The sequence below is a fragment of the Oncorhynchus kisutch genome, linkage group LG25 (genome assembly GCF_002021735.2).
Source record: "Oncorhynchus kisutch isolate 150728-3 linkage group LG25, Okis_V2, whole genome shotgun sequence".
Lineage (NCBI taxonomy): Eukaryota > Metazoa > Chordata > Actinopteri > Salmoniformes > Salmonidae > Oncorhynchus > Oncorhynchus kisutch.
In genome coordinates, this window is record NC_034198.2 from 14932777 (window position 1) to 14947259 (window position 14483).

The 14483-nt window shown below is 45.0% G+C and overlaps 1 protein-coding gene across 33 annotated transcripts in view; it reads left to right on the plus strand.

The window, feature by feature from the left end:
- The window catches only part of LOC109870359 (neurexin-1a), a 92420-nt gene that overhangs the window by 5672 nt on the left and 72265 nt on the right, over nt 1-14483 (plus strand). For 9 of the 33 annotated variants that reach the window (XM_031805293.1, XM_031805288.1, XM_031805294.1 and 6 more), the window contains exons 1-2: nt 11309-11582; nt 12402-13691. In XM_031805293.1, coding sequence (XP_031661153.1) covers nt 12947-13691 — 745 coding nt within the window. In that variant the 5' untranslated portion in view covers nt 11309-11582; nt 12402-12946. Of the gene's footprint in view, nt 1-11304; nt 11583-12401; nt 13692-14483 lie in introns of those variants that run through there. The other 24 variants (XM_031805280.1, XM_031805287.1, XM_031805290.1 and 21 more) reach the window with 6 other exon arrangements.

Sequence of the window (14483 nt, forward strand, 5' to 3'; positions counted from 1 at the left end):
TTATGAGGGTATCATTGGCAGCATGAGTGAAGGAGGCTTTATGAAATAGGAAGCCGATTCTAGATTTAATTTTGGATTGGAGATGCTTAATATGAGTCTGGAAGGAGAGTTTACAGTCTAGCCAGACACCTAGATATTTGTAGTTATCCACGTATTCTAAGTCAGAGCCGTCCAGAGTAGTGATGCTAGTCGGGCGGGCGGGTGCGGGCAGCGATCGGTTGAAGAGTATGCATTTAGTTTTACTAGCATTTAAAAGCAGTTGGAGACCACGGAAGGAGTGTTGTATGGCATTGAAGCTCGATTGGAGGTTTGTTAACACAGTTTCCAAGAAGGGACAGATGTATACAGAATGGTGTTGTCTGCATAGAGGTGGATTCAAGAATCACCCACAGCAAGAGCGACATCATTGATATATACAGAGAAAAGACTCGGCCCGAGAATTTTTTAATTTTACCTTTATTTAACTAGGCAAGTCAGTTAAGAACAAATTCTTAATTTCAATGACTGCCTAGGAACAGTGGGGTAACTGCCTGTTCAGGGGCAGAACGACAGATTTGTACATTGTCAGCTCGGGAATATGAACTTGCAACCTTTCGATTACTAGTCCAATGCTCTAACCACTAGGCTACCCTGCTGCCCCAATTGAACCCTCTGGCACCCCCATAGAGACTGCCAGATGTCCGGACAACAGGCCCTCTGATTTGACACACTGAACTCTATCTGAGAAGTAGTTGGTGAACCAGGCGAGGCAGTCATTAGAGAAACCAAGGCTGTTGAGTCTGCCGATAAGAATACGGTGATTGACAGAGTCGAAAGCCTTGGCCAGGTCGATGAAGACGGCTGCACAGTACGGTCTTTTATCGATGGCGGTTATGATATTTTTTAAGACCTTGAGCGTGGCTGAGGTGCACCCATGACCAGCTTGGAAACTGTATTGCATAGCGGAGAAGGTACGGTGGGATTCAAAATGGTCGGTGATCTGTTTGTTCACTTGGCTTTCGAAGACTTTAGAGAGGCAGGGCAGGATGGATATAGGTCTGTAATAGTTTGGGTCTAGAGTGTCTCCCCCTTTGAAGAGGGGGATGAATGCAGCTGCTTTCCAATCTTTAGGAATCTCAGACGATACGAAAGAGAGTTTGAACAGACTAGTAATAGGGGTTGGAACAAAGGCAGCGGATAATTTTAGGAAGAGAGGGTCCAGATTGTCTAACCCAGCTGATTTGTAGGGATCCAGATTTTGCAGCTCTATCAGAACATCAGCTGTCTGGATTTGGGTGAAGGAGAAGCGGGGGGGGGGGGGGACTTGGGCCAGTTTATGCGGGGGGTGCAGAGCTGTTGGCCGTGGTTTGGGTAGCCAGGTGGAAAGCATGGCCAGCTGTAGAGAAATGCTTATTGAAATTCTCGATTATTGTGGATTTATCAGTGGAAACAGTGTTTCCGAGCCTCAGTGCAGTGGGTATCTGGGAGAAGGTAGTCTTATTCTCCATGGACTTTACAGTGTCCCAAAACCTTTTGGAATTAGTGCTGCAGGATGCAAATTTCTGTTTGAAAAAGCTAGCCTTTGCTTTCCTAACTGACTGTGTATATTGGTTCCTGACTTCCTGAAAAGTTGCATATCGCGGGGACTATTCGATGCTAGTGCAGAACACCAAAGGATGTTTTTGTGCTAGTCAAGGGCAATCTAGTCTGGAGTGAACCAATGGCTATGTCTGTTCTTAGTTCTACATTTTTTGAATGCTTATTTAAGATGGTGAGGAAAGCACTTTTAAAGAATAACCAGGCATCCTCTACTGACAGGATGAGGTCAATATCCTTCCAGGATACCCGGGCAAGGTCGATTAGAAAGGCGTGCTCGCAGAAATGTTTTAGGAAGTGTTTGGCAGTGATGAGGGGTGGTCGTTTGACTGCGGACTCGTAATGGACACAGGCAATGAGGCAGTGATCGCTGAGATCCAGGTTGAAAACAGCAGAGGTGTATTTAGAGGGCAAGTTGGTCAGGATGATATCTATGAGGGTGCCCATGTTTACGGATTTGGAGTTGTACCTGGTAGGTTCCTTGATAATTTGTGTGAGATTGAGGGCATCTAGCTTAGATTGTAGGACGGCCGGGGTGTTAAACATATCCCAGTTTAGGTCACTCTAACAGTACGAAATCTAATGATAGATGGGGGGGCAATCAATTCACATATGGTGTCCAGGGCACAGCTGGAAGCTGAGGGGGGTCTAGGAAGCGGCGACAGTGAGGGACTTATTTCTGGAGAGATGGATTTTTAAAAGTAGTAGCTCGAACTGTTTGGGCATATACCTAGATAGCCTGCAGAGTTCTGTCCTACTATCTCGACAGTAGATTGCAACTCTGCCCCCTTTAGCAGTTCTATCCTGGCGTAAAATGTTGTAATTGGGGATGGAAATTTCAGAATTTTTGGTGGCCTTCCTAAGCCAGGATTCAGACATGGACGGACATAAGGGTTTGGTGGCCTTCCGAAGCCAGGATTCAGACATGGACGGACATAAGGGTTTGGTGGAGTGTGCTACAGCAGTGAATAAAGCAAAGTTAGGGAGGAGGCTTCTGATGTTAACATGCATTTTACAATTACAGAAGTTAACAAATGAGAGTGCCTGGAGACACACAGGGCCTGGGTTAGCCTCTACATCACCAGAGGAACAGAGGAGGAGTAGGATGAGGGTACGGCTAAAGACTATAAGAACTGGTCGTCTAGTGCATTGGGAACAGAGAATAAAAGGAGCAGAATTCCGGGTGTGGTAGGATAGATTCAGGGCATAATGTACAGACAAGGATATGGTAGGTTGTGAGTACAGTGGAGGTAAACCTAGGCATTGAGTGTTGATGAGAGAGGTTGCATCTCTGGAGGAGGCAGTCAAGCTAGGTGCGGTCTCAGCATATGTGCGGGGTGGGACAGAGGAGCTATCTGAGGCATGTTGAGCGGGACTAGGAGCTCCGCAGTAAAATAAAACAATGAGAGCTACCCTAAAAAACAGTATACAAGACATATTGACATTAGAGTGAGGCATAAAGTAATCACAGGTGTTGATTGGGAGAGCTAAGACAACAACGGGTAAACAGCTAAGATGACAACAATGGGTAAATGGAGATGAATGGGCAGAGAGGGCAGTTAGCTACACGCAGGGCTTGAGTTCGAAGCTGGGGCTGACAGATAAACAAAATGAAGTATTGTGTTAATGAACAGTCCAGCAGGTATCAGCTGTGAAGCCGAGTGATCATAGGGTCCAATGAGCAGCAATAGATGAAACAGGGAGCCGTTCGGTAGTCATTACTACGCTAGGCAAGCGGGAGACACGTGTTCAGGAAGCTTACGGGCCAGGTCTACCAGAGGGTCTTCACCGACATCCACAACACATAGGCCGGATGAGAGCACACCGGTCGTGACAGATCGGGGGGGCTCCATGTCGACAAAGGGTCCAGGCCAATTGGCAAGATAGGTAATTGTAGTTGGTGTACTTCGTTTGCTAGTCGGGAGATGGGCTTAGCTCGAGTCTAGCTGGTGCTTGCTTCTGGACAAGGGCGTTAGCCACAATAGCCACTCGGTAGCAGCTAGCTAGCTGCGATGATCCGGTGTAATGGTCCAGAGCTTGCGGTAGGAATCCGGTGATGTAGTGGGAAAAAAGCAGTCCGATATGCTCAGGGCTAATATCGCGCTGTGCAGACTGGCAGGTATTATCCAGGCTATCCGGGCTAAAGCTGCCGGTGTCTAAGCTAAATGTGTAGACCGCTAGCAGTGGCTAACAATGACTTTAAAGCTAGTAGCTAATTAGCTGGCTAGCCTCTGATGGCTACCTTCTGATGGAGGTTCCAGTGACAAGGTCTAAAAAAAATAGCAGTTCCGTACCACATTGGGTGAGGCGGGTTGCAGGGAGGTATATTTAATTCGTAAATGAAAAAAAGAGATTGAAATATATTGAAATGTATACAAAATAAATGGAAAAATATATATATTTACATGGGACAAAGACAAACATCTTACTGCTACGCCATCTTGGAACACTATGCTTGAAAATATGGGGAGTGGTACTCAGTACTGTTTGGAGCAAATCCAATAGAACACAAGACTTTATATTCAGGACAAAAAGTGAATTGCTTTGCCACATGTTTTGCAGTATTGCTTTGGTGGCTTATTGCAAACAGGATGCATGTTTTGGTATGTTTTTATTCTTCTTTTCACTCTGTCAATTAGGTTTGTAATTGTGGAGTAACTACAAAATTGTTGATCCATCCACAGTTTTCTCCTATCACAGCCATTTAACTCTGTAACTGTTTTAAAGTCACCATTGGCCACGGTTTCCTTTCTCTCCGGCAACTGAGTTAGGAAGGACACCTGTATCTTTGGATGGTGTATCAATACACTACAATGTCTAATAACTTCACCATGCTCATATGGATGTTCAATGTCTGATATTCAATGTCTACCAATAGGTGCCCTTCCTTGCGAGGCATTGAAAAACCTCCCAGGTCTTTGCGGTTTAATCTATGTTGGAAATTCACTGCTTCACCGAGGGACCTTACAGATCGTAAGACCTTACAATTGTATATGTGGGGTTGTTATTCAAAAATTATGTTAAACATATTATTGCACAGAGTGAGTCCATGCAACTTATTATGTGACTTGTTAAGCACATTTCTACTCCTGGACTTATTTACGCTTGCCATAACAAAAGTGTTGACATTTCAGCTTTCCATTTTTTTAAACATCATCCACTTTGAAATGATGAGATTCTATGTGTAAGTGAATTGTAAAAAAAAATATATATAATGTTTTATCCATTTTAAATTCAGGCTGTAACAGAACAAAATGTGGAAAAAATCAAGGGGTACCTCCTGAAAGCTCTGTATACAGTATGTATACACTCAGGTCCAAAATTATTGGCACCCTTGATAAAGATGAGGACAAATGACTATCAAATAAAAAATACAAATACTGAGCTATATTGTATGCAATTAACCATTCATGTGTTCTTGGGGTTATTCTCTAGTTGGAAGATCCACTTGCGGCCAAGTTTCAGCCTCCTGGCAGAGGCACCCAGGTTTTTGGCTAAAATGACCTGGTACTGGGTAAAGTTCATGATGCCGTATTCAGGAAAGCCAGTGTTCTAAAAGCTTGGCCTAAAATAGTGTATGAGATCATACAAAATATTTTTCTGTGACTCTTATGTGCATGCAACCAATATTTTGTGGTCTGATGTGATTTAATAAGTAGCATCCAGATGCTGCACTTGACTTCTTCCAATTATTAATAAACATGCACCTGTTAAGAAACGGACTGTTAGAACTGTTAACGCTTCATGGATTGATGAGGAATTGAAAGAGATGGGGCAAAGGGAGTGGCTAATAAGTCCGGCTGCAAAAATGACTGGCTTACTTACTGAAATTGAGAAATTATGTGACTAAACTCAACAAAAAGAAGAAGAAAAAATGTATTATAAAGCCAAGATCAACAATACATAATGATACATTTGTGTACTATTTTTGAGGCTATCAATATACAGTGGGGCAAAGAAAGTATTTAGTCAGCCACCAATTGTGCAAGTTCTCCCACTTAAAAAGATGAGAGGCCTGTAATTTTCATCATAGGTACACTTCAGCTATGACAGACAAAATGAGAAAAAAAATCCAGAAAATCACATTGTAGGATTTTTTATGAATTTATTTGCAAATTATGGTGGAAAATAAGTATTTGCTCAATAACTAAAGTTTATCTCAATACTTTGTTATATACCCTTTGTTGGCAATGACAGAGGTCAAACATTTTCTGTAAGTCTTCACAAGGTTTTCACACACTGTTGCTGGTATTTTGGCCCATTCCTCCATGCAGATCTCCTCTAGAGCAGTGATGTTTTGGGGCTGTTGCTGGGCAACACGGACTTTCAACTCCCTCCAAAGATTTTCTATGGGGTTGAGATCTGGAGACTGGCTAGGCCACTCCAGGACCTTGAAATGCTTCTTACGAAGCCACTCCTTCGTTGCCCGGGCGGTGTGTTTGGGATCATTGTCATGCTGAAAGACCCAGCCACGTTTCATCTTCAATGCCCTTGCTGATGGTAGGCTTTGTTACTTTGGTCCCAGCTCTCTGCAGGTCATTCACTAGGTACCCCCATGTGGTTCTGGGATTTTTGCTCACCGTTCTTGTGATCATTTTGACCCCACGGTGTGAGATCTTGCGTGGAGCCCCAGATCGAGGGAGATTATCAGTGGTCTTGTATGTCTTCCATTTCCTAATAATTTCTCCCACAGTTGATTTCTTCAAACCAAGCTGCTTACCTATTGCAGATTCAGTCTTCCCAGCCTGGTGCAGGTCTACAATTTTGTTTCTGGTGTCCTTTGACAGCTCTTTGGTCTTGGCCATAGTGGAGTTTGGAGTGTGACCGTTTGAGGTTGTGGACAGGTGTCTTTTATACTGATAACAAGTTCAAACAGGTGCCATTAATACAGGTAACGAGTGGAGGACAGAGGAGGCTCTTAAAGAAGAAGTTACAGGTCTGTGAGAGCCAGAAATCTTGCTTGTTTGTATGTGACCAAATACTTATTTTCCACCATAATTTGCTAATAAATTCATTAAAAATCCTACAATGTGATTGATTTTTTTCCCCCTCATTTTGTCTGTCATGGTTGAAGTGTACCTATGATGAAAATTACAGGCCTCTCTCATCTTTTTAAGTGGGAGAACTTGCACAATTGGTGGCTGACTAAATACTTTTTTGCCCCACTGTACATTATATATACAAAAGTATATAATTAGTGGATTCAGCTATTAATTAGTGGATTCAGCTATTACAACCACACCTGTTGCTGACGTGTATAAAATCGAGCACACCACCATGCAATCTCCATAGACAAACATTGGCAGTAGAATAGCCTTACTGAAGAGGTCAGTGACTTTCAATATGGCACCGTCATAGGATGCCACCTTTCCAACAAGTCAGTTTGTCAAATTTCTGCCCTGGTCAGCTGTAAGTGCTGTTATTGTGAAGTGGAAACATCTAGGAGCAACAATGGCTCAGCCGGTAAGTGGTAGACCACACAAGCTCACAGAATGGTACCGTGCTGAAGTGCTTAGTGCGTAAAACAAAGTCTGTCCTCAGGAGCAACACTCACTTCCGAAGCAACATCAACACAATAACTGTTTGTCGGGAGCTTCATGAAATGAGTTACCATGGCTGAGAAGCCTAAGATCACCATGCGCAATGCCAAGCGTTGGCTGGGGTGGTGTAATGCTCGCCGCCATTAGGACCTGGAGCAGTGGAAATGCTTTCTGGAGAGATGAACCACGCTTTACTTTCTGGCAGTCTGACGGACAAATCTGGATTTTGCGGATGCCAGGAGAACGCTACCTTCCCTTTGTGCATAGTGCTAACTGTAAAGTTTGGTGGAGGAGAAATAATGGTTTGGGACTGTTTTTCATGGTTCGGGCTAGGCCCCTTAGTACCAGTGTAGGGAAATATTAACGCTACAGCATACAATGACACTCTAAACGATTCTGTGCTTCCAACTTTGTGGCAACAGTTTGGGGAAGGCCCATTACTGTTTCAGTATGACAAGGCCCCGGTGCACAAAGCGAGGTCCATACAGAAATGGTTTGTCGATCGGTGTGAAAGAACTTGAAAGGCCTGCACAGAGCCCTGACCTCAACCCCATCGAAACACCTTTGGGATAAATTGGAACGTTGACTGCGAGCCAGGCCTAATCGCCCAACATCAGTGCCCGACCTCAGTAACTCTCTTGTGGCTGAATGGAAGCAAGTCCCTGTAGCAGTGTTCTAACATCTAGTTGAAAGCCTTCCCAGAAGAGTGGAGGCTGTTATAGCAGCAAACGGGGGACCAACTCCATATTAATGCCCATGATTTTGGAATGAGATGTTCGATGAGCAGGTGTCCACAAGTGTATAAAGAATGATGGCAAAAAAAACGTATTTAAATTTAGTTATGGGCAGAAAGACAAATTCAACTCCATCTTTCATCGAATCAGATGGTCTATTCATCACAAAACCATTTGATGTTGCCAATTATTTTAATTATTACTTCATAGGCAAATTAGGTACACTTAGGCAGGAAATGCCAACAACTAACAGTGAGCCATCGTATTCATGCATAGAAAAAACAAATAATGAAAGAAAAGCATTGGAAGTTTGAATTTTGTAAAGTTAGTGTAGCAGAGGTGTAAAAAAAATATAAAAAATATTGATCAATAATGACAATTGACAACTTAGATGGCATTGACAACTTAGATGGAAAGCTACTGAGGATGGTAGCTGACTCTATAGCCACTCCTATCTGTGGCATATCTTTAATCTGAGCCTAGAGGAAAGTGTTTGTCCTCAGGCCTGGAGGGAAGCCAAATTCATTCCACTACCCAAGAGTGGCGAAGCGGCATTTACTGATTCCAACAGCAGAACTATCAGCTTGCTGCCAGCTCTTAGCAGACTGTTGAAAAAAAAATTGTGCTTGACCAAATACAATGCTATTTCTCTGTAAACAAATAACAACATACTTTCAGCATGCTTATAGAGAAGGGCATTCAACATGTACTACACTGACACAAATGACTGATGATTGGTTGAAATAAATGAATAATAAAAAGATTGTGGGAGCTGTACAGTTAGATTTCATTGCAGCCTTTGATATGATTGACCATAACCTGTTGTTGACAACTTGTGTTTTACGGCTTTTCAACCTCTGCCATATCGTGGATTCAGAGCTATCTATCTTACAGAACTCAAAGCGTTTTCTTGAATGGAAGCTTCTCTAACGTCAAGCATGTAAAGTGTGGTGTGCCGCAGGGCAGCTCTCTAGCCCATCGTTTCTATTTCTACCAATGAGCTGCCACTGGCATTAAACAAAGCATGTGTGTCAGATGTATGCTGATGTTTCAGCCACTGAAACTCTTAACAAAGAGTTGCAGTCAGTTTTGGAATGGGTGGCCAGTAACAAACTGAGGCTGAACATTTCTAAAACTAAGAACATTGTTTTTGGTACAAATCATTCCATAAGCTCTAGACCTCAGCAGAATCTGGTAATGAATGGTGTGGCTGTTGAAGAGAATAAATTACTTGGGGTTACCTCAGATTGTAAACTGTCATGGTCAAAACATATAGATTCAATGTATTTTTCGTTATGTGTCGACCCCAGGAATACTAGCTGTGGCCATTGGTGTCGGCTAATGGGGATCCGAATAAATCAAATCAAATTTACCTGCAGGTGGCTAAGTGGCCTGATGAAGGTTATAATTAACTATAGATCTATAGTCTTTCCATTAGGATACACCGACACACACGCACATACACAGGTCTCTCTGCTCTGCTGTCAGTCTCCATCTGTTGGTCAGGTGATCAATACTAATATCTGTAGAAGGTTGTAATGAACTATAAATCTATACCTAACATACATGTGTGTGTGTGTGTTGTTGTGCATGTGGGTTTATGCGTTGTGTTATGTTGTTATTTGCATCTAGAACATGCAGTCATTCGATAATGTCACCGATAGTACCATTATAAATGAGAGTTTGGGTGACCTCCAATACCACACACACTCAACACACACAGGTCCACACGTAGCTGTTTGCACTATTGGCAAGTGGAATGAGTGAATATATGAGCTACACAAAAACTCATTACAACACGATTAGAAGCAAACCTCAAATTTAATCTAATTTACAGAGGGCTGTTTGCCTGTCAGACACACACACACAGGGGCGGACTGGGACCAAGAATCGGACCATTATTTTCCTTGAGGCCCCCATTATTAGCCAGGTAAATATAATTTTGCGCAAAAATCTAAGTTAGGCTCACTGAGCTAAAGATGGGCCAGCCCATCTGGCATTTGCCCGAAATGCCAGATGGCCAGTCCGCCCTTGCACACACACACACACAACACACACCTCCCTCTCTGTCTCTCACTCCCTTTCTTTCTCTCTCTCTCTCTCTCTCTGTCTCTCTCTCTCTCTCTCTCTCTCTCTCTCTCTCTCTCCCCATCTCTTTGTGACCACCCATTGAGTCTCATTGAGAGTGGGAGTATCTGTCTGACCCATATAGACCTGTGCACCGCTAAACACCTGCATATGGCATTTACACACAGACACACACACACACACACACACACACACACATACTGGCACTCACTCTGTATGCTGACAGCTGAGGTTTTATTTTTGGCTGTATTTTCTCTCTGCCGGCAATTCACATAAACACACACACACACACACACAATAACACATACACAAACAGTGTGCCCTGACCTTCTCTCTGCTGAGTGGGCAAAGAGTCAGGGGTCACTGCTCACTGTCAGCCTGTCAGAGAGAAGGAGGAAGGGAGGGGATGGAGGGAGGGAGAGGAAGGGAAGGAGGGAGCGGCAGGGCCAGGGAGAGAGGGGAAGGAGAGGTAGAGAATGTTAAGCCAGTGTAAAGCCAGTGTTGATGCTGAAATGTAGGAGCTTATAAAAGGCTGTGGCCACATAGACATTTAATTACCTGTCAAAAGCGCTTTTCCACTTCCTGTCCCACAAGCTTACCTGGAGTTCTCGTATCAAAATGGCCGTAGGGTAATGGCGTGCATACAGCATCAATAGGAACACATAATTAGATACTTCCAAGCACAATCAGTCATCGTGTGTGTGCAGCTGTGCATGTATCTAGAAAGAGTGGGCAGCAGCTGGGGCATGGTACCCAGAGAGACCGTTCTGATGGACAAGACTCAGCTGGGACTCCCTCTCTGGAACTGATAGGCCTACACAGATTAATCCGAAATGCACACCTCACTGTAATAAACAAGTTGGAGATACAGTTGGAGGTGTGTGTGTGTGTGTGTGTGTGTGTGTGTGTGTGTGTGTGTGTGTGTGTGTGTGTGTGTGTGTGTGTGTGTGTGTGTGTGTGTGTGTGTGTGTGTGTGTGTGTGTGTGTGTGTGTGTGTGTGTGTGAGATGTGAAGAAAAATAAGAGAGAGCGAGATAATTGATGGCAGGAGCAGAAGGGAGAACGCCGCTTGAGCGTGACGTGGAAACACCACTGTTGTTTTTCTCCCGCAGTTTTCGATCTCGAGCCATGAATGTTCTCTCTGTTCAGAAGTCTCTCTTGCTCAATCAGTGATTAATTCATGACTAACGATTAATCACCTTAGATTCTCTGCAAATACTTTATCACACCGACAGTCATTATCAGAGCAAATTGGGTAATGATTCGGATGTTGCCGCCATATTCCGTGAGTCCTCTCCGGTATTCAGATAGTGAGCGCGCGCTGTCCAAGGTGCTGCAGCAGAGCGGCCCCGCCCATCTCCTCCTCTTCTCTCCCCTTCATCATCCACGTGATGCACGGAGCAGCAGACTGCACCTTCGCCTCCTCCGTAGAGAGAGAGAGAGAGAGAGAGAGAGATGCGTTTGGTTCCACTGGTCTGTTTGATCGAGAAGAGACTGTGATTGTTTCGGTAGGCCTATCTAACAGGTATTTACCGGGAACGGTTTGGCTGCACTCAGCATCTCCCCTCACAACGCGGTGATTGTTATCAGATGACAAGGAGAAAATCGATGAGTAGCCACAACACCGACCAGAAGATGTGTGTAAGGTAGGCTGAGACATTTTTATCTCGGTGTGTATGTATTGTATTAGGTCTTTGCTGTAGGCTATATGTACCTATTTAATTAGAATAGCCTAATATGGGCGTTTTCCCGCAGCAGTGTTTTTGGTGTATGGATTCTTTCGCACAGGTGAGGTAGATATAAACTCGGAGTAACGGGTGAGTTCGAGCTCACTGGAGGAGAGGAATAGCCTACGCACGCACACACACACACGGAGACTCTTAGGAGGGGGAGAGGAGAGAGGAATGGCCGTTGATCGATAATCGATATTTAAACCTGCTCTCATCTCACCGCGTCTTTCAATACTGTGATTTGGAACCCTAATCTCAACCACATCACTAGAGAGACAGACGCCGGAGTGGTGTGAGGCGCCTTTTTTCCCCATGGTGCGAAAAAGGGGATAATTCGATAAACAAGGCGCATTTGAGTCATCCTCCGCATCGCTCGAGAAACCGCTTCCGAGTCCCTTGCGGAGGCACGAGGTGGTCATGTTGGAATGTCTTTTGCCGTCAGAGAGGTAAAACGTACAGAATGTTGTAGACATTAAGGTAATGAGTCCAGCGGAAATTATACTATTCTAACTGACTGACAATAAGTTTTATACAACACATGAAATGCATCTGAATATTCTGTATCTTTCTGAAAAGACTCACTGGTATATCACATGGTGTTGATGATAGGAGGACTGTCTGGAAAGACTGTGTGAGAGAGAGAGAGAGAGAGAGAGAGAGAGAGAGAGAGAGAGAGAGTGCGTTTCCATGCATGTATCTGACCCAGGGTGATAGTGCTGTCTCTTCCCTCTGTAGGTCACTGGAAAGAAAAGAGTGATGGCGGGACAGTGAGGGACACACTCACAGTGCTCAACCCACAAGCCCCGCTGATAGAGACAAAAAAAGAGGGGGAGATGCTCTGATAGTCTCTCTCTGTTTACGGTGTGTGACAGTGTATGACCATATTCTCCCTCTCTCTCTCTGAGGGGAACAGGCACTAACGAAGACACCGATATGGTTCTCACACTGCACCCCTCATTTCTCTAACACACACACACACACACCATTGAAGGAAGACAGTGGAGGAGGAACGAGGAGAGACAGAGACGAGAAGATAGAAGACTAACATTGGGAACACTTGGACCTCTATAAGGAGCCAGCTCCCTCACTTGACTGGCAGACAGAGGAACACCTATGGAGGGTGTAGGGTGCTACTAACGGGGCTAAGAAGACTGTAGGGTACTAGAAAGGGCCCTAAGAAGACTTAAGGGTGCTCTCAAGGATGTTTGCACCATGAGTTGTAGAGTAGTTCGTGCTGCCCAGCTCTAGCCTTTGTGTCTGCGTGTGTGTGCGTTGTGTGTATGTGTTTGCGCGTGTGTGTGATGGCGGTGTGTGTGTGGGCCGCGGCCCCCCTGCTGTGTGTCTGGCTGTGCCTCTGTAGCCTTGGGGGATCCAGAGGGGAGGTGCTAGAGTTTGGGGGGGTGTCGGGACAGTGGGGGCGGTTCCCGGTGTGGAACGCGTGCTGCGAGAGCATCCTGTCGTTCAGCGTTAGAACTCACAGTGAGGACGGACTGCTGCTTTACCTTGACGACGAAGGATTCTGCGACTTCCTGGAACTATTGTTGCTACGCGGGAAACTCCGCCTACGCTTCTCCATCTTCTGCGCCGAGCCGGCTGAGGTGAGTTCCGGAGTCGCCGTGAGTGACGGACACTGGCATGTGGTTCGTGTGAAACGGGACTGGAGGAACACAAGCCTTGAGGTGGATGGAAGGATGGAGGGATGGGCAGAGGTGAAGAGCAAACGGAGAGACATGACAGTGTTTAGCCACACCTTTATGGGCGGGGTTTCCCCAGAGCTCCACGCCTCCCCTCTCCGCCTCACTTCCCCTGGCGTCAGAGACCACGCCCCCTTTGCTGGCTGGCTCACTTCGGTGACCATCAATGGATCGGCGGTTGTAATGGAAGGATCGGAGGGCGTTACCATGGGGAGAGACGGGTGTGGGCCGGACCACGTGTGTCAGAATGGAGGGGTGTGTTCTGTCGTCGAGCAGAAGAACGTTTGCGACTGTACTGACACCGGCTACAAAGGCAACGACTGCAGCGAAGGTAAGGCCTTACCCAAACCCTACCTTGAAACGTTGTGATTTCATCTCGCACACACATTTAAAAACACACACACAGGGCCGGCTCTAGCCTTTTGGGGGCCCTAAGCGATATTTGGTTGGGTGGTGCCCTACCAAGTGGAAAATAAAATAATTGTGTCCCCCTTCTTGACACGAAAAAGGTTGCAGTTTTAAAGCAAGTTTTCTGCAGTTCTACACATTTTGCCATGGGACGGAGAGAACATTTAGCAATTCTATAACACATTTTCTGCAATTGTACACATTTTGCCATGACTTATGCCATGTAAATGATATATGAGTGAGAGTGACTAACAAAAACAGTGGGGGCCCCCTGGAGGTCAGGGTCCCTGAGCAAGTGCCTGATCGGTATTCAGACATGATTCCTACAAGTTTAGATAACTGGCTAGACTAACTTACCAATCTATAAATTGTTAGCTGACATGGCTAAAAATTGCTGATGCACAACCAAATTTCCAACCTTGTGTATTCTACTATTCTAACTCTCAATAGTATGTTGAGACCTCGACGGAGGCCCTAAGCGACAGCTTATGTCGTTTATGCCATGAGCCAGCCCTGCGCACACATACACACAGACCTCCCCTACACACAGATTTAAACTACTGGTGTTATTTGTAGTATATAGTGTAGAACATTGAAACCCATATCTTTAATATGACTGTTACATAGTGAATCACAGCACCAGCCATTCTCCCTGTCCTATACAGTGGTGGTTAGTAGATCCTAGTGGTGGTCAGTAGATCCTAGTGGTGGTTAG